The sequence below is a fragment of the Oncorhynchus masou genome, chromosome 22 (genome assembly GCF_036934945.1).
Source record: "Oncorhynchus masou masou isolate Uvic2021 chromosome 22, UVic_Omas_1.1, whole genome shotgun sequence".
Classification (NCBI taxonomy): Eukaryota; Metazoa; Chordata; class Actinopteri; order Salmoniformes; family Salmonidae; genus Oncorhynchus; species Oncorhynchus masou.
In genome coordinates, this window is record NC_088233.1 from 38512487 (window position 1) to 38531672 (window position 19186).

Consider the following 19186-nt stretch of genomic DNA (forward strand, 5'->3'; position numbering starts at 1 on the left):
CTCAGGGTCCCTCTCCAGTCTCACCCACCTAACACAGAATAGCATGTTGGTTTGAGTGGTGCAGGGCAGAGCAGTGGTCAGTGCCTCTGGTACTGACACAGGGCCGGGCAGCAGGGGTGGGCACAGTTGCACCTTGGGGAACTTGGTCTGGGAGGCATGAAGGTGCACAACAAAGGCTGCCAGTCCAAGCACATGTGCAGCACTCAATGATACCCCCTATAGAGAAGGACGGAAGATGACTGTAGTTAGAAAAGGGGGGATAAGAAAGAGGTAAAAAGGAGAGAGAGCGAGAGAAAGAAAGAGGCAGTAAAAATTAAATGGGAAGAGAGATGGATACCTGGTTGTGGAGCAGGTCCCACATGCGGTGAAGGAGGGCAGTGAGCAGCGGTCTGTGTCCCAGCAGGATATTGACAAACTGGGATGCCCAGGGGCTCTGTCTTGGGTCACAGGTCACATTAAACTCAAATGAGAGTAGTGCAGTTTTATGCGGACTTGTGTTTTATGCTGACTGGTGGAGGTTAAGAGCCCATTTACGCGTGATCTGAAAATGTGGTCCGGAGGTACGCAGAAGCCAAATTGAGCTCCGTACCGCATTGCCATGTGCCTCACACATTGTTTGACAATGCGGAGAGCTCCATATAGTGCCGCATTGTCATGATTGGTTGACGGTAGGTGGGGGCAGGAGGTCCTGTATAAACACAAACTCACTTCCTTCACAACAGCTCTGCTCAACAGCTCTGTGCTGCTCTGTGAAGCGCAAGAAGTATGAATACCCTGACTTCTGCAGAGGCCGTACCACTATAAATGCTGCACGCCCAATGCAGACGTCAGATTGACCACACACATACCGCCTTTAACAAGCCCATAATATACACGACAATCTGACTAATAACATTTGATTTGATAGACTTTAAAACGATCTCATTCTTCCATACATCTTTCAGATTTTTACTAAGTGACATGATAAGTTCCTCACTTATTTGGTGGGCTTATTCTGGAGGCATCCAAAAGGCTCTGGCAGAAGCTCCTCAGGATCATGTTCACCACCTGAACAAAGACAGGACAGACAGAGACGGTGAGCCTGGCTGGCACAAATAACCTGACAGACAAACAACTAGAGTAGGGAAAGAAAAGGTGAGACACGGCAGAGGGAAAACAGTAGAAGAAAGAGAGAAATACAGAAGTTCCTCGCATTCCTTCCTACTTTATTGTGCAGCTCAGAGAAAGTGGACTCATCTACATGAAGCTGGATGACTGCCTGGCTGACCAGTTCCTCAGCACGTTCAGGGAACACAATACTCAGAGTGTGGGAGATCCTGGCCAGCTGGGCTGACACCTCTGTAAAGCCAGAGAGAATAAGATAAGTTAGGTTTGCTTTGGTTGGTTGGTTGGTTGGTGTGTGTGTGTGTGTGTGTGTGTGCAGTCTGCTCACCTCCGTCACTGCCCCCCTCTGTTAGCAGGGCTCTATGTTCCTGTAGTTGGACCTGTAAAACCTCCTGTGGGTTATCATCATCATTCACCACAGAGACTCCTTTACCTGATAACACACAAGTAAAACACAGCTCTTCAAACATGGACAAAAGCACAGAGATATGACTACAGTGGTGCTTAGGGTGGAATAAGCTAATATTAAATATATGATTATATTAAAATGCATAGGGTGTTAAACATGGGATAATGTGATGGTACACACTGTCCTGTTGCCTCTTTCTCTCTCTCTGACATGACTCTATGTAGGAGGAGTGCTGGGCAGCTGGTATCTTTTCCGCTCTAGTAGAGAGCAGAAAACAAAACTGGAATCAATATACCAAAAACATCTGTATCAGCCTCAAAGATATGACAGAAAACTGTGTGGTGAGTGGTTGTATGGCTGAGTGTGAATGTCAGAAAATACTTTTTAAGAGAATCTATGAAATTCATCCTGGCGTCAGGCTTCACAGGAAGCTGAAATGGACAGAGACAAAGAATACAAAATCTGGACAGACCACGTAAACACACCATTCAGTCAAATGCATTCAATCTAAAGCAAGAGAGCATAAGACTTACCACACGTGGGGTTAGGAGGGCAGGAAGGAAACGAGACAGGAAATAAGGCCTTCTGAAAATGCTGGAGTAGGAAAAGAGTATGAGTGTTGTAAAACATAAAGACAGTGTAGGACAACAGGATAAGTAGGTCATGCAGTACATTGATCTCAATAGGTGATTTGTGAGAGTTATGTAGCATGCTGTAGTTGTAGGGTACCTGGCCTCCATGACAGTGGCAGATATCCTTCCTGTGCTCCCAAACAACGAGATTGCCTTCTCCACATCCTGATGTGCCTGACACCGGGGCTGAGAAGGCATATTGAACAAATACAAAGAGTGATACACACATTCATGAGCACATGTAAAAAAAAACAATTGAAAAGAGACAGTACACAAATGCATAAACAACCAGCAGAAAGCACTCTAACCTGCACTGAGGTTCCTGCTCCAGAGATATCCTCATAAAGGCCCATCTCCTCAATTGAGACCTGCAGACAGAGACATGGCGACCCTGTTTATACAGCTGGAGGAGAGTAGATTAATGGGCTGCATGATGAGAGGGCTTGTGGTATGACACGTCAACCAGTCCGAGTTAGTTACATTGTAATAACTGTATTATGTCTCTCAGTCTGTCTATGTACCATCAAATACTGGTTCAGTGAATCTAGGCCCTACCTTCAGGTCAGCCAGTCTTGTCTTGGTGAGGGATACATACTCCTGCAGTAGGGCCCGGTGTTTCACTGCCACGTAGGGTGGATGGAGGATGTGGACCTGAGAGACCAGACCATCCAGAGACATTAGCATTCAGAAACATTTAGACTTGGGCCCAGGCCAGCATTAAAGTGTTAAAGTAGAGCCAAACAGTGACTGTCACCTGACCTTCAGATACTGTGGGGGGTCAAAGGGCACCAGATCCGACAAGAACTTTAGCAGGAACACCAAAGACTTCTTACTGTTGCCATGGTAACTGCTAGCACCACCAAAAGACATCTAGGAAGTCAGGAGAGAAGCCAACTTTATTGAAAAGAGCCAAACATAAGAAGATAGGGAACCAATAAATTATATTCTAGTAGCCACTGACTAAGCTCTGAGGGGTCTTGCCTTAAACCACTCGCTGTAGGAGGGGAAAACACCAGGCCCTTCAAGCGCACCCTGACGGGCCAGGAGGAAGGCAGTGATCATGTTCTCCAAGTCATACCCCTCAAACGCTGAGCTTAGGAGCCTAGACAGCAGCTCTGAGGTAGAGAAAATAATTATTTCCAACAACACTCCTATGACATTTAAGTGTGTGTGTGTTGCTACTTCACATTTATTCTGCACTGTTAAGGAAGAGCTGCAAGTAAGCATTTCAGTGTACCATTTACACCCACTGGATCCTGTGCGCGTGATGAATAAACTTTTATTTTGATTGGTGCGTACCTTTTAGGCTAGGCTGGGTGTTTGGATTGTACACCAGCAGGGTGGAGAGACAGGAGAGCACATGCTGCCAGTTGACCTCATGCGTCTCCAGTACTTGTTGCAGGTGAGAGAGAAGCTCCTCTACCTTGAATATCACTGCCAACTAAGACAAAGAGAAAGGACTGGATGTTGTATTACACCACAGAGACAGTCAAGTCACAACTCCCCAATATTAAAAGTTTACACTTGTTATTCTATAGACCGGTTTTACATGTCAATTACTAAATGGACTGGAGCCATGTCCCCTCTTAAATCTGAACTCAGCCCGATTGACTTCCAAGAGGTTAGGAATCGCCAAATCGACATCGGTGGTGTCACATTTCTGTCAACAATCTAAACAAAATAGTCTGTCAAAGTGGAAGAAAAATCTAACATTAGTAAAAATATATATATTTTTAAATAGAACTGTCAGAAACAGTCTCAGGGAAGCTCATCTGCGTGCTTGTCATCCTCACCAGGGTCTTCACCTGACTGCAGTTTATTTTTGTTCCGTATATCTTGATTAGATAAAATATTCAACCCCCTGAATCAATGTTCTAACATGTTATAATCACATTTGGCAGCAACTACAGCTGAGTCTTTCTGAGTAAGTCTCTAAGAGCATTCCACACCTGGACTGTGCAAAATTCTTCAAGCTCTGTCAAATTGGTTGTTGATCATTGCTAGATAACCATTTTCAGGTCTTGCATTAGATTTTCAAGCAGATTTAAGTCAGAACTGTAACTAGGCCACTCAGTAACATTCACTGTCCTCTTGGTAAGCAACTCCAGTGTAGATTTGGCCTTGTGTTTTAGGTTATTGTCCTGCTAAAAGGTGAATTAATCTCCCAGTGTCTGTTGGAAAGCAGACTGGACCAGGTTTTCCTCTAGGATTTTGCCTGTGCTTAACTCCAATCCATTTTACCATGAAAAATGCACCAGTCCTTAACATGATGCAGCCACCACAATGCTTGAAAATTGGAGAGTCATACTCACTGTTGCATTGGATTTAACCCAAACACAACACTTTGTATTCATGTGCTATGCCACATTTTCTGCAGTATTACTTTAGTGCCTTGATGACAACGGGATGCATGTTTTCGAATATTTTGATTCTGTACAGGCTTCCTTCTTTCCACTGTCAATTAGGTTAGTATTGTGGAGTAATTGCTATATTGTTGATCCATCCTCAGTTCTCCTGTCACAGTTATTAAACTCTAACTGTTTTAATGTCAACCTTGGCCTCATGGTGAAATCTATGAGTGGTTTCCTTTCTCTCCAGCAACTGAGTTAGGAAGGACATCTGTATCTTTGTAGTGACTGGGTGTATTGATACACCATCCAAACTATAATTAATAACTTCACCATGCTTAAAGGGATATTCAATATCTGTTCAACTTTTTTTTACCCATCCACCAACAGGTGCCCTTCTTTGTGAGGCATGAGAAAACTTCTGGTCTTTGTGGTTGAATCGGTGCTCAAAATTCACTGACTCACCTTACAGAGAATTGTATGCGTGGGGTACAGAGAAGAGGTAGTCATTCAAAAGTCCTGTTAAACACTTATTGCACACAGAGTGAGGCCTTGCAACTTATTTTTACTCCTGAACTTATTTAGGCTTGCCCTAATAAAGGGGTTGAATATTTATTGACTCAAGACATTTCAGCTTTTCATTTTTTATGAATTTATAAAATGTCTAAAAACACAATTCCACTTTGACATTATTGCTTTTTGTGTGAAGGCCAGTGACAAAAAAATATTTATTTAATCCATTTTAAATTCAGGCTGTAACTCAACACAATGTGCAAAAGGCCAAGGGGTGTGAATACTTTCTGAAGGCACTGTATGTAGCAAACATAGACTGAATTCTTCCACTGCTCTGAGTCATCAGGCAAGGGGTCTGGAACACTTAGAGAACGAACAGATAAGAAAGAGTATTTATGCCTGCCCTTGAGTAGGTTGGCAGATTACTATGAACCTCTCAGAGGAACGTGTCTGTCGCCTCATATGCATATGTCAGTCTAATAAACCTTTAAATATAGAATTTGTTTGCCTCATCCTTGTATCCAGCATTCCCACACCTTGGGCAAATTCACAATTCCTGACAGTTGTGGCAGAATCAGAATTATTTAGGTAACTTTTAAAAATAAAATGTTTTATTTATTTTATTTCATGCTTATGTGAGATATGTCATTAGAATGTCTGTTTTGGGATAATACTGTTGGCCGGTTGCAGTTCTGTTCTCTGTCAGGGTTCAGTTACTTGGGCCACAGAGAGGGGGAGAGGTCAAGCTTGTCTTCATATGTAAACAAATCTTTTAAACCATGTTAAAGGATGATTGAGGGGGAACCAATTATCTATTGGCTCCACAATGTCTGTGTGCCAGTCACTGTGTCTCTGTGAGCTTGTCCAGAATGGGAGTGTCTAAAATAACAATTGATATATATCCTAATGTCTTGGTACTATGTTGTACCAAGAACGAGAAGTAGAACCTCATTTTAGGAGAGCAAACTGAACAATAATTTATAGCTAATGCTTTCTGGCTACTCCTCTCTCAAGTAAAGTCTTCCTTTGTAATATTCCTAAGATCTGTTATTCGTCATGTGAGTTGAGATGGGTGTGTCTTGGCTATAAATTATACTAAGAACTGTTTTGTAAGCACTCTCAGAGAATTCATTTATAGACACTGATTTGATATGAGAGTCACAGGGTTGTGATGGAGCTCATATAATTAAAGATGGACTTTATGAAAACTCTGACTTGTGTGTGGTTTGCTCTCATGATTTGGTAAACACAGGAACTTCCACTACACAGTTAACACAAAGAAAAATGTACATGTTTCAAATGTCAATCTTAATAATACAATGAACACCTCCTACCGTACTTTCACAAAAGATCACAATGTCTTGGAAAATACCATGATGTCATAAATCACACCCACAGGGATATTATCATTCCCATTCTGATGTACATGTACAGTCACACCCACACAAATAACTACATAAGAAAATACATATTTTGAAAAGCAGCTCACATTAATCAGACAGTTTTATCTATTTATACATGTACAAAAGTTATTTACATGTTTCTTTAGAACAGAGTAGAGCAAAGCACAAGTCATTTACCTTACGAAACAAGGAGGTCAACAGTCTGCAGGATTTAGCAAAGCTCCACTCTCTTTGCATGGCAATAGCATCAGACACTAGACAATACAGGTTGAGAACACTCAGATGACAGGATGAGATAGAAATTGACAACATAGGTGGCTGTTTTACAAGAGAAGCTATATTAAAGAGAGATGTCAATGATATGTTCTGTGATCTTACCTTTGAGTCTAGGTCTGTAGGTGAGAGTGTGTGTGAGAGAGTGGGTGAAGAAATGGCGCAGTGCATCAGGTGATACAGACACACCACACAAGGAAGCATCAAACATCTGTACCCTTTTCAAACAGAAAGAGTGAATAAAAAGAGTGAATATGAATTATTATGCCTGTTCTAAAATTCCGTTTGGTTGGCAGCCTTTTCTCCTTTACCATAATTCAGCTGTTGTTTCACCAGACTGCAGGGTTGGCTTGCAATTCAAAGTATCCAGTACCCCTTAAAAAGAATGGACAAACATCACAAAAGGTTAACAAAAGAATCTTAGCAGTTGGACAAGATAGAGCCTCTGTCTATTGAACGCAGCTTTGAGCTGCAATGAGAGGGATTGTATACTCACAGGAGAGCATGTCATCCAGCACTGAACGGCACACCTGGGAGAGCCTCCTGCATGGTGCTGCTGTGGAGTCCTGTGTTTCCTCAAAAACAGCTCGCACCAACACAGATACCACAGCTGCAACACAATACACATATAGAAAGAGCACATATGGACACAACACTGGCAGACTGAGGTGAGGTGATTGCCAGATAAGAATAGATGTGTATACATAGTACTGATTCACCGTGATGAATGAGACACTACTGTAAAGGCTTACTTGAGAGAACCTGCTGAGGTAGTCCATCTCCCTCCTCAGTAGCTGTCCTACCACACAGAGCCTTCAACTCAGACATCAACCATGACCTCACCCCATTCTCACTGCAATAAGAGCCCATGTGAAATATGAAGATTAATAGCCTAGCAATTAATAGCGATTGTGTTTCTATCCCACATAGCTCATTTCAATTTGAAATGCTTTTGAATCCCACAACACACAGAATCTCATACACTGTATCAGCTAGAACTTCAGATACCTTTCCAACATGTACTCCAGAGAGAGGATATTTTGAGTGTGTAAGTGGTACACCACCTCCAGCATGGGCTGTTTCTACACAAGGAACAGGGAAGGAAGTCACTAGGCAGATTTTGATAGCTTTTGTCTAGCAAAACTGGGTCAATGTCACAAAAAAAATAACATTGCAATATGTGTATTGGAAACGGTAGCTATAGGAGAAATGTTCTAAAGATAAATGTCTGTTTGCCAGGGCTGGATTTTTCTTTTGTCGAACTTTATTTGCGACAAATAATGTAAAGTGTTTTTCATGTAAATTATTATCCTTATTTTATTGTGTTTTTTTTTTAACCTATTATAAATTACAATTAAAAAAAATGTAAAAACACATGACATCACTACACATATTTTCTCTGACGAAACAAAATCACATTTATAATTCTGAAGGTACGCAGGAGACATGATGTCATCACGTAACTATAAAGCTCGACTTCACATTAGTTATACATGCCTACTACATAAGTTCTCAACTATAAAAAATATATATATCTGCAGGACAAGGATTGTCCAGACTTACAAGAATTAATGAATTGGTTCGCTTTACTTTTTTGGATGCAAGTTTCCCCATGGCACGGCACATGGCGATACATTGGCACATGAGAATTAGGCAAATCAATTCTTGCCTTCTATCCATGCTAGCTTTTGCAGAACATTAATCAGATAGGTGGGTGGGCATACAGGCTGTCACCAATTTATTAATGTGCAATTTGCCGAAATGGATGTTGGAAACACTTTTATTCAACACTCCAGGGTCCTAGGTTTTTGCGGAAACTTTTGTTTTGTGACATTACGTCCAGATGTTTTTAATCGACACAAGACACATCAATGGAAACGCACCGTAACAGGCAAATCTGGCATCTATTTTCTATGCAAACTTTCTAACTGTTAACAACAAAAATCACTGGACAAGTTAATGGAAAAAAACTGTAGCAACTGTCATGAACACAAAAACAGATAAATAAATAAAAAATAAAAAAAATTGACAATAGGCTCAAATTGCCAAACCCCAAAGGTATGGCATTGGCAGTATAAAGACAAGAGTCTGGTGTGTGCACACACACACACACACACACTCACCTGATCCCTCCAGTACTCCTGCCAGAAGAGTTTAGAGCAGAAGGCTTCAAGAGAGAGAAGCTCACGGGTTGATTGGAAAAGCACGGAGAGCTGGACCTGGACAGAGGACAGTGAACATTCCTAAAGGCATAGGTTATGTAACACATCTCAAACAATAGTCTTATAGGCAGGGGTGAAACTAGATGTAATTTCTTCCTGGTACTGGACCACCAAATTATTTTTACGGGCCTAGTAGTAAATACATATAATTTAACAGTAAAACCTTTTAATGTGGCATGTTTTCATCTGATTGTCAAACAAATCACTTCAAAACAGCAGGCTACCTGAGCACGATTGTCCATTCTAAAATAAATCCAGCATCTACAACAGTGCACTGACCCCCACCAAAGTTGCCCATCCTTGCTCTATTGGGTTTGGTCAGCAACAATGCACAGATATGTTGTGGCATTCAACCATTGCTCAATTAGTATCAAGGGACCTAATGTAAGCCAGGAAAACAATCCCCACACCAGTACACCACAAGCCTGTACCATTGACACCAGGATGGATGGGGCCATGGATTCATGCTGCTTAGGCCAAATCTTGACTCTGCCATCAGCATGACGCAACAGGAACTGGGATTCGTTGGAACAGCCAATGTTTTTCCACTCCTCAATTATCCAGCATTGGTGATCGTGTGCCCACTGGAGCTGCTTCTTCTTGTTTTTAGCTGATAGGAGCAGAACCCAGTGTGGTCATCTGCTGCAATAGTGGCAACTGTTATACTGTGGCATTATTTGTCTGTGTTCCGTCTGTCAGCGTGCATGATTCGTGCCATTCTCCATCGACGAGCTGTTTTTCACCCACAGGTCTGCCGTTGACCAGATGTTTATTTTGTTTGTCGCACCATTCTCTGTAAACCCAAGACACCGTCGTGCGCGAAAAGCCCATGACAGGGTGGTTGTTTCTGAGACACTGGATCCGCCGTGCCTGGCACCGACAATCTTACCACGCTCAATGTCGCTTAGGTCACAGACATCTTTGTTTTAATTATTGTGATAGGGTTGTGTTTTACCAGAACACTGAACCTTCACTATTTATTTTGCAGGGACTCCCTACTGGACAGGCTTACTTTCACCCCTACCTGTAGGCCTAGATGTTGGATGATGAAAAATCATACTTGAAATAAGGCAACAGTAAACATGTCGTCCCACACAAATGATGCAGCACCCACCCCCTTGGGCCAATTGAGGTATCCTGTGACTAACAAATTTCAGTTAACTACTATCGCTTCCACCTTGGGACAATCAGAGTAATTTTGTAAATGCCAAATCTCTATGGCAAGACGCAACACACACAGTAATCCCTTAGACTTCCATTAACTTAGTGTTTTTATAGAAATGGAAAGAAGCAATTGTCCAGATGATGTATATTACAAAACTATTATGCCCTTTTCTAAATTGAGCCAGTACTGTCTGAGATATCGCATGACTTTCATACGGCGACAGATCCACAGACCCCTCTATTTTTTACATTTTTGTCATTTTTATTTAACTAGGCAAGTCAGTTAAGAACAAATTCTTATTTACAATGACGGCCAATTTAATTATGGGGGACAACAAACATCGACATAGATGCCTATCCAGACATTATTCCCAGCACAAACCCTTTGAGTGGAGTTGAGCAACACTTGCTCTCGGTCCCCTTTGATATGGCCGGTCAGGTCCAACAGTCTTTCTACCACCATCTTCACTGACAGGGCTGCCACCGGGACCCCCAGCTCCCCAGCCTTCCTCCTCAACTCATTCACTGAAAACATGCATATCAATTTCTACATAATTATCTCACACACACACAGTGTAGCATTCTAGTACATACACCACTGACACATTGAAAGTATTTACCTTGATGGAGAAGATATCCTGAAAACTCACCCAGAAGTGAACCCCCAATTGTAGGTGAGGGACTTTCACTGGCTCCTTTTTGCTGTCCAGAGTACTCCTTGCAAATTAAATTGCAAGGATTTGGACTCTAGAAGAAGGATAAAGTAAGTAACTTGTCTAAATCTGACAGGTCTAATTTAGGGCACAAAATGTTATAGTGCCCCTTGCTACCAGTTCACTGACTCCATCCCAGTCTAGACTGGACTCATTCACTCACCCCCACCTCCAGAAACAGATCTGAGAGGTTCTGGTGTCTGTTCAGCAGCTGGACTGCTGCCTCCTGCAGCTCCTGTGCATTCTCCTGCTTTGGCCTCTTCCCAACACGCCCTGCTGTGGGAGGATCAACACTGTTCTTTTATCATCATAAAATCTGTAAGTCAGGTAAAGTCTTTGACAATGAAGGATTGGTTAGGGTTTTGAGGCAAGACATGGGTCAAGATCAAGTTGAGGCTACGGAATAACGTTAGATAAGCTAGAGAATGGAAGAGATTAGAATAGAACGGGAGGAGAGAGGAAGACCTGGCAAGTAGATATGGTATAATGTAGTCCATTATTGCGGTGACGTTAACGTTACTCCTTATAGTCCAATGACCTTACATGTTCTGTTTAATAAAGGCGAATTAGCTCTGAAACAGCCAATACTCAATCGATTCTCAATTGCGGTACGATTCTAGAAACATAAATCCCTCTACTTTTATATCACATCAAAATAATATCGGATTTTAACATTGCAGTCGGCAGTATTTTTCAGTGACAATGATGACAACACGTTTGTGGCGTCCGTCTTCCGTTTACACAAATATTTGGAGACGCAGATAGCTAATTAGCACCGCTACTATCGTCAATAGGCGCTAAAACAGTTCGCATCTACGAATGGGTAGTAGAGATAGCCAGCTAGCTACCCAGTTCAAAACCTTGGGTTGTGGTGCAAAGCTACCGCTAGCTAGCCAACTTACCGAGCAGACACGAGAGTGTCCTTTTCTGAGTGGGACACATACTTGACGCACCTAGCGACATGATTATGACAATTAACGTTAGTATGCAACAAGAACAAGCATTTTCACCTCATAGTAAAGTGAGTCAGCTAGCTAGCAAGTTATTGAGAATATTTTTCATATGCTAGTAACGTTAATATATATTTGGTTGGCTAATGATTTTTGACATGGTCGGATGTTGTTGTCGAGCTACTTCCATGTCCCGCTCTTTACTCTCATTGGTCTGAGTCTGGTTTTGCGCAGCCAACCCAGGGACGGTATGCTGTTGACATACCAGGCCAATCATAAACAACCCCTGAATTTAAAGCTTTGTTCAAGGCTAAAAACGTAGCTTTTTTATCATCTTAAATTATTTATTTTTTAAATGATTTACTAATATAGTTGGCATCTACATTTAAGATAGTGGAAAGATTGATTATAGACCATCTGGATTCAGCTATCCAATTTAGTAAATAATAGTTGACCCTGTCAGTAATCCCTCAAGCAATAACTGATATTTAGGTATAAGCTATGTTAAGAAATCAAAATAAAATACAATTATTTTTAATGAAATAACACAACGAACAGTAATGTGCCCAATAATGTTTGTACCATGTTTTGTGCTGCTACCATGTTGTTATGTTGTGTTGCTACCATGCTGGGTTGTCATGTGTTGCTGACTTGCTATGTTGTCTTATGTCTGTCTTTATGTAGTGTTGTGTTGTCTCTCTTGTCATGATGTGTGTTTTGTCCTATATTTATATTTTATTGATTTTTAATCCCAGCCCCCGTCACCACAGGAGGCCTTTTGTCTTTTGGTAGGCCATCATTGTAAATAAGAATTTGTTCTTAACTGACTTTCCTAGTTAAATAAAGTTTCAATAAAAAATCATAAAAAACAGAGGCATTACTAATGACCATCTAAAGATCAATATCCTCAGACAGAACAGGGGAAAAACAGATCAATGCATATCAGGGTTGGCAAGGCTAACATTTCACTGTCTCAGTCTCTCTCTTGCCGACGGGCAGATCTGGGGCCCAGGTGTTTATGCACACAATCGATCCATTGAAGGTAAATGGCACCAACTAGTCCAATTAGAACTACACTGTCTCTGGGATGGTGAGTGTCTGCAACAACAATAATGAGAGGTACTTTAGTGCATTACTCTAAGCAGACACATTGCTTGCAGGGTTTCCCAATCTCGGTCCTTGGGACCCCAAGGGGTGCACGTTTTGGGTTTTGCCCAAACACTACCCAGCTGATTCAAATAATCAAAGTTTGATGATGAGTTTATTATTTGAATCAGCTGTGCATTGTTTGGGCAAAAACCAAAACATGTATCCCTTGGGGTCCCCAGGACCGAGTTTAGGAAGTGCTGGTTTATAGTAAACAAGTTGCCATTGAACAGAATGTTTCTCTGTGTACATATCTTTGTTGAGTAATGTATATATCCTAACAACACCAATGCTGCTAGAACATCGACATGAAGACAGTACAGCTTTGACTATGAGCTATCCATCGATGGACCAGATAAGACCAGTCGTGGTTCACAAATGGTTTAATGTAAGATCAGAGAATTTGATGCCCTTCAGACAGTCTTCCCTTGTTTGTGGTTCCAGTGAATAGGCCTACTGGAGATATAAGCACACATGAATGACAATATTTTGTAGGATTTCCACTTATGTTATCCTGGACACCCTGGCACTGCGGCAGGAAACCTGCTCATGGGAGGTGAAAATAACTAATTAAAATGTCATCCCATCTGTCTCATTAAGTGTTTTTTCCTACTGTGTCACTAAACCGCAGCATAGGAAGTTTAAATACTGCAGCTGCCTTGAACAGTGTCAGGAAATCACCTGTCAACCTGTAAAGTACAGCAGACACAGTTACCTGGGGCAAACGATCTGAACTGTCGCTCAAGCGGACGTGACACTGTCCTTGCACTCATGTCAGATACTTTCAAATGTTTCCCCAATAGAAGTGACACTATAACTGTAGGCAGTTTGTCAACGTACGATGTACAAACAGTTTTGAGTCGGATTTTACAAACCACACAGCTCATATGGTAACCTCATGGCTCCGTAATGCCAAGAAGATAAATATACCAGGTAAATGAGGGTATATTGTGTGTATCTGTGAAATAGTGTAGGCCCTATGTCTCGGTCTGTCTGAAATCTGTGGTTATTAAAGGTCAAATTACCAATTGAGAGAGTGAGGCTGTGCAGCTTTAGAGTTTTTCATTAATATTACAGACGGGGTGCGTGGCAGTGAAAGAGAGAGGGAAAGAGACATGCATTGAAAAAATTGATGACTCTCCCATTGGTAATTTTATGATTGTAGCTCAGTGTGTGGATTTGCATCATTTTCAAACAAAGCTTAAAATCCTTAAAATACCTTTAGCTAAAAATAGGTCTAACAGCAGATATATGAATTGAATGGGTGATATGTTGCGCATCTGAGCGTAATTGATATGCAAGGCTTGTGACATTGCACAGGAGGGTCCAGAACATGCTATTAGTACAGAGCCCTGTGGTATTTTTACCCTCAGCTTAATGTGTGTTACTCCATTAGTTTTAGGGGTTAGTTGCAATCACAAAACAAAATAGCCCGTGTTTACAGTGGATCACAAGGGTTTCAGTATGTGTGCATTTTGTAATGGAAAAACACAAAATGAACTTGCCACAAAAAATATTCCAGGTTTTCACTGTCTGCAACTGACTATATATATATATATATATATATATATACAAAAATAATACTCAAAATTAAACTTCACTCCTTGCTATGGAAAGGTGTCAATAATTGACAGGAAAAAGGTTCATTTTGGGGGTAGTTGAGTCATCTCAATTTCCTGTTGTAACTATCACTTTTCATTTACAGGAAAGCATAATAAAATCCACCTCGCTCAGCAGTTGAAGTAGGTCAATATTGACAAAGCCTCTTCTTACATCAAACAACTGGGTTCAGTTCATAGAGCTGAGCACTACGCTACAGGGCCCACTCGTATATCTTGGGCCAAAACCAAGCTCCAATTCTGTTTTCCCATTACAAATGCAGCCACAAACATAGTAATTAAAATACTTAATGAACAGGAAAAAACACTCTCCTACATAAATGTCTTTTCTAAAACACTCTCCCTCCCCTCAGGCATCAGCTTTGCTTTAGCCAGAACATGGATACATAGACAGCGATTCTAACTGTATGTGAATATTTCAAGACCTATACCTACCCAAAATCATGTTCCTTTCAGTCATAACATGCTCTCTCACACAATGACCTATGAACTACACACACAAAAATAAGTATTTCTTGCCTGTAAACTAGAACCTCCAATTCAGCAGTAAAAAGGTTGATAAACATTGGATCTTGGCCCTCTTGAAAAAGGTAACCACATAACATGTAAAGCTAGATCCGTAATGCCATTTTTTTTTTATTCACACAAACACACGTTGCAAAGAGACATGCAAATGTACTCACATTGGCACACACAAAGAAACCAATGTTAATCAGTCCACAAATATGACAAGCAAATATTCTCAGACACAAAAGTACTGGCTATATTGCTCAGCTGTGCTGCAGCACAATCTTTACTTTAGTACAGCTCAGTATGAAGATTCCTTTTTAAAATAAAGATCCTCCTTGGACAAACTTAGTCTCGAATACCAGATCCTATGCAACAGTGACAAGCCGGAGCATTTTAAAATTGTGGGAGGCAACACGGATGTCTTCAGAGACTTGGACAAACTCAAGGCTCCTTTTATGAATGCTTTTATTTTTTGTCTTCTCTTTATAATTCAAGTACATGGATTCTTAGATAACCACCTATGATTCCAGAAAAAAAAACAATCAGTAGCAGTACTTCAAAACACCACACATTTTCCATCCGTTTTAAAAACCGTTCCCATTCCTAAGACACGTTGACCTCTTGTAAACATGACACAAATCAATACTTTCAATTACAAAAAAGAAATCTGATAGAAAAATATCTTTCCTGTTATAGGTATTTCTCTTCTGCCTATTTACATTAGGTACTTATCAGTACAATCTAATAAAAAATGGCATAAAAGAAAGGCCTTTGGTTTCAAGAAAACATAAATGTCCATTCCCTATCCTATGTACAGTGTCAATGTCATTGATTGTTTTCATCTTGTTCGATGTGATTTGTAGCCAAATCTGTGGGACCTCTACAGGTTTGGTTCAGAACAGAAACTCTGCTAACAATCAGGTGTCAGTTGGAGCACTCGGGGCACAGAACTTTCGATGGGCGAAATGGCAGAGGACAATGAGTAGCATCTCAGAGGTGCTGCTGAGCGCCACTATGAAGGGTGCCTGGGACGCAAAGTCAGCCTCCGCCCGCCGGAACGACAGCTGCATAACCGCCAGCGCCAGGAGACTGTTCTGCACCCCCACCTCAATACTGACCGTCTTCCTCTGTGGTACTGCCAGCCCTGCCAGCTTCCCCATCCCAAACCCCAGCAGCAGGCCAAACATGGGCACAGTCACCCCCGCAACCACTATCTGAGGTCTCACGTTGGCCAGGATAGACGCCCCCATCTGATAGGCCATGAAGATGCCGCCCACGATGAGCACGAAGCTGAAGGGACGGATCAGTGCCAGCAGCACACGGGTCAGCTTGGGCAGACGTAGCTTCACCAGCATGCCCAGGGAGATGGGGATGGCAATGAAAAGAAGGGTGCCCAGGATCTTGACAAAGGGCACATGGAGGGCTGCGTGGACCCCCAGTAACCTGCCGTACAGGGCAGAGGACAGGGGCATGGCTGCTGCAGCTACCACTGTGGACACTAGTGTCATGGAGATGGCCAGAGTGACATCCCCACCTAGTAGCAGGCTGTAGAGGTAGCCTCCGCCTCCACCTGGGGCAGAACATGTGATGACCAGGCCCAGGGAGAGGGCCTTGGGCAGGGATCCCAGCCTGGACAGGCCATATGCATACAGTGGCATGACCAGGAACTGACCTGCGACCCCTAAGATGAGGGGCACAGGCCTCCGCAGGAGACCCCTCAGCACCTCTACCTCTACCTTGCACCCAAAAGCACACTTGTTGATGAAGATGAGTGGCAGCAAGGCAAATAGGACAGGGTTCTCAGAGAAGTGGGACAGCCCGCCCGACTGTATAAGCTGGGCGGCTGGGTCATCACTGCCAGGCGCCACCCTGATGGAGTAGTCTGTCCTTTCCTCAATTACAGCCGAACCAGAATCCTGGTACAAGTCCAGTAGCTGAATGAGCAGCTGTGCCCGACCTGGCCATCCAGACCGTATGCTGATTATGTAACTCTTCAAGGGCCCCGTATGCCCACTGTCGCTTACATTCAGAATGGAAAGAACCTCAGGGTCCAGGGAGCGTACATTGACCGTCTGCTTCCAGCTCTCGCGGTCCTTCCTACTTGCGGTGCTCCGGTATTGACTGAAGATTACAATCACGCCCTTAGTGTTTTCGGGAAACTCAAATTCCTGGGAGGTCCCGTCCCCGATTTGTATATACCTTCTGCTGCTGTCGGCCGTCACGTTCGTGTTGATGTCTGTCAGGGACCGGATCGCCGTCGAACAGTCTGCTCCTCTCTTTATCAAGAAGATAAAATAGAATAGAAATAGCGTCCTCATTGTTTTGACGGACAGGGGGCAGAGGGGCGCCGCAAATACACGCCTTTGCCCAGCCTGCGACCTCCCCAGTCCGTCTTAAACGGCTTCCCTTTTACAAAATGCGATAAAACTTATCAGATCCCCTGACATAATAGCTAGGTAGGCAGCCAGGTCTAAATTTCTTCTGGCACCCATTTAGCATCACCCGTGTTCTTGCTCTTTTTCTACCGGAATTTAAACATCACCCGCCCCATCCAAATTAACCGTACTTAAATTCCGAGCAAAAATGTATATCAATTCAAGATTCCTTTTAACGTACTAACAAAAAAATGTCTACCTCGGTAAACTCTCGCTGCACGTTACGGTTTTTACTGTCTTTACTTGATAGCAACTGTCACCACGATCGTTTCCTCTGCTTCTCCTCTCACTCACTCGCTAAACCCTCCCGTAATCCAATCAGAGCAGCCCCCAGCGTTAACTCTCTAGTTCCCTTACCAAATAAGCACCAACGTCACATTTGAACCCTTGAAAGCGGGGGTGTTCTTTCTTCCCTATATGGGCTGAATTCTCAGCATCATAGAGGAAACACTGTTGATGACGGTCCTATATGACCGGGGTCTTGCCACAGAGATCGGAATTTACACAATTACACTGATTGGCCAGATGATGGCCAATCAGTAACAATAGATTGAAAATTCACGCCCCTCACCTCGGTTGACCTTAAGTCAATTCGGAACATAGACTGGCCGATCTGCACGAAACTTGGTATGTGGCATCTATAGACAACAGTCTCTCAACACAATATTTTCCAGACTATTACCTAAAACAACATGGCCACTATTGACCAGTAAACATTCACGTGGGAGTGGTCTGACATATATATGCATATATATCAGTCAAGGATATTCTAACTGTAACAAAATTTGGTACACATGTTGCAAACACTGTCAAGACTCAACATCCGCAAGAACATTCATATGGACCACATGGTGGCGCTCTAACGAGCACATGTTTATATATCTTGATCTCTTTGACTCAGAGTGTTGAAATTTGGCACACATGCTCAGGGATGTGAATCTAACTAACCCAAGCAATATCTGACAAGGCACTGCATCATTCGTGGAGGATGGCATGTTTACTATTGCCTTCTTTATAAAGGGGAGGACCCACTGCAAAATGCTGTGGCCATGTTACAGTATGTTGACGAAAGCCAAATGGGGGAATAAGATAAACATAGTCCAAAACACCACATACTGTGTTCTACAGTTTAAAGAAAGGAGAAAGGAAATTTGATTCAAATAATAAGTGATTTACTTACAAAATAAGAAGTGTGGTTTGAGCTACTCTGGCCACTGTGTTAGCTATGCCAGCTAGCTTGCAGATATGTCACTGGTGTTACTGGTCACATCATGGGTTTAATATATTTTATTAACTAGGTAAGTCAGTTAAGAACAAATTCTTATTTACATTCATAGATCAGACCAGTGACAAAAAGTCAGCATTTTTTTATTTAATGTAATAAAAATATGTAAATACATTAACCTGTCATTTATGTTGATTTATAATAATTATTATCGGACTATAAGTTTTGTATATACTGTATATATATTTTAAGTAGGCTAGTCAAAAAGCCAGCATTTTCATAGAAAAATAAAACACACACAGCAAAGTATTACTGTGTTCCCTTATGCAAATTACCTTATGCAATAAATAATGCATTTAAGCAGGGCAGGGGGGGGGGGGGCTTGATGAGACAATTTCCTTTCCCTACTACACTGTATGTAAGAAAGCACCTGGAATGTTTGTTGAGCAGAAGGATGGAAAGTGTTCAAGCTAGTCTGTTCCAGTTCCAGATGTTTGATGTCTGGTGAGCTCTAGAATAA

At 42.1% G+C, this 19186-nt stretch overlaps 2 protein-coding genes across 3 annotated transcripts in view; both read right to left on the minus strand.

The window, feature by feature from the left end:
- LOC135509444 (Fanconi anemia group A protein-like) overlaps positions 1 to 11907 on the minus strand; it is a 28662-nt gene extending 16755 nt beyond the window's left edge. The window contains exons 1-25 of one of the 2 annotated variants that reach the window (XM_064930109.1): positions 11684 to 11907; positions 10945 to 11057; positions 10719 to 10815; positions 10451 to 10593; positions 8806 to 8901; positions 7691 to 7758; positions 7435 to 7535; positions 7179 to 7292; positions 6994 to 7057; positions 6788 to 6900; positions 6587 to 6663; positions 3445 to 3586; positions 3127 to 3260; positions 2905 to 3015; positions 2701 to 2796; positions 2454 to 2513; positions 2243 to 2331; positions 2047 to 2107; positions 1895 to 1944; positions 1694 to 1770; positions 1433 to 1537; positions 1205 to 1338; positions 977 to 1047; positions 338 to 437; positions 29 to 216 (exon numbers count right to left, since the gene is read on the minus strand). In XM_064930109.1, coding sequence (XP_064786181.1) covers positions 29 to 216; positions 338 to 437; positions 977 to 1047; positions 1205 to 1338; positions 1433 to 1537; positions 1694 to 1770; positions 1895 to 1944; positions 2047 to 2107; positions 2243 to 2331; positions 2454 to 2513; positions 2701 to 2796; positions 2905 to 3015; positions 3127 to 3260; positions 3445 to 3586; positions 6587 to 6663; positions 6788 to 6900; positions 6994 to 7057; positions 7179 to 7292; positions 7435 to 7535; positions 7691 to 7758; positions 8806 to 8901; positions 10451 to 10593; positions 10719 to 10815; positions 10945 to 11057; positions 11684 to 11744 — 2465 coding nt within the window. In that variant the 5' untranslated portion in view covers positions 11745 to 11907. Of the gene's footprint in view, positions 1 to 28; positions 217 to 337; positions 438 to 976; positions 1048 to 1204; positions 1339 to 1432; positions 1538 to 1693; positions 1771 to 1894; positions 1945 to 2046; positions 2108 to 2242; positions 2332 to 2453; positions 2514 to 2700; positions 2797 to 2904; positions 3016 to 3126; positions 3261 to 3444; positions 3587 to 6586; positions 6664 to 6787; positions 6901 to 6993; positions 7058 to 7178; positions 7293 to 7434; positions 7536 to 7690; positions 7765 to 8805; positions 8902 to 10450; positions 10594 to 10718; positions 10816 to 10944; positions 11058 to 11683 lie in introns of both variants that reach the window. The other variant, XM_064930108.1, reaches the window with a different exon arrangement.
- Positions 11908 to 15113: 3206 nt separating this feature from the next.
- On the minus strand, positions 15114 to 17844 carry LOC135509448 (P3 protein-like). Its single transcript, XM_064930112.1, has one exon. It carries the CDS (start codon positions 17322 to 17324, stop codon positions 15924 to 15926), a length of 1401 nt encoding a protein of 466 aa, XP_064786184.1. The 5' UTR covers positions 17325 to 17844; the 3' UTR covers positions 15114 to 15923.
- Positions 17845 to 19186: the final 1342 nt, after the last annotated feature.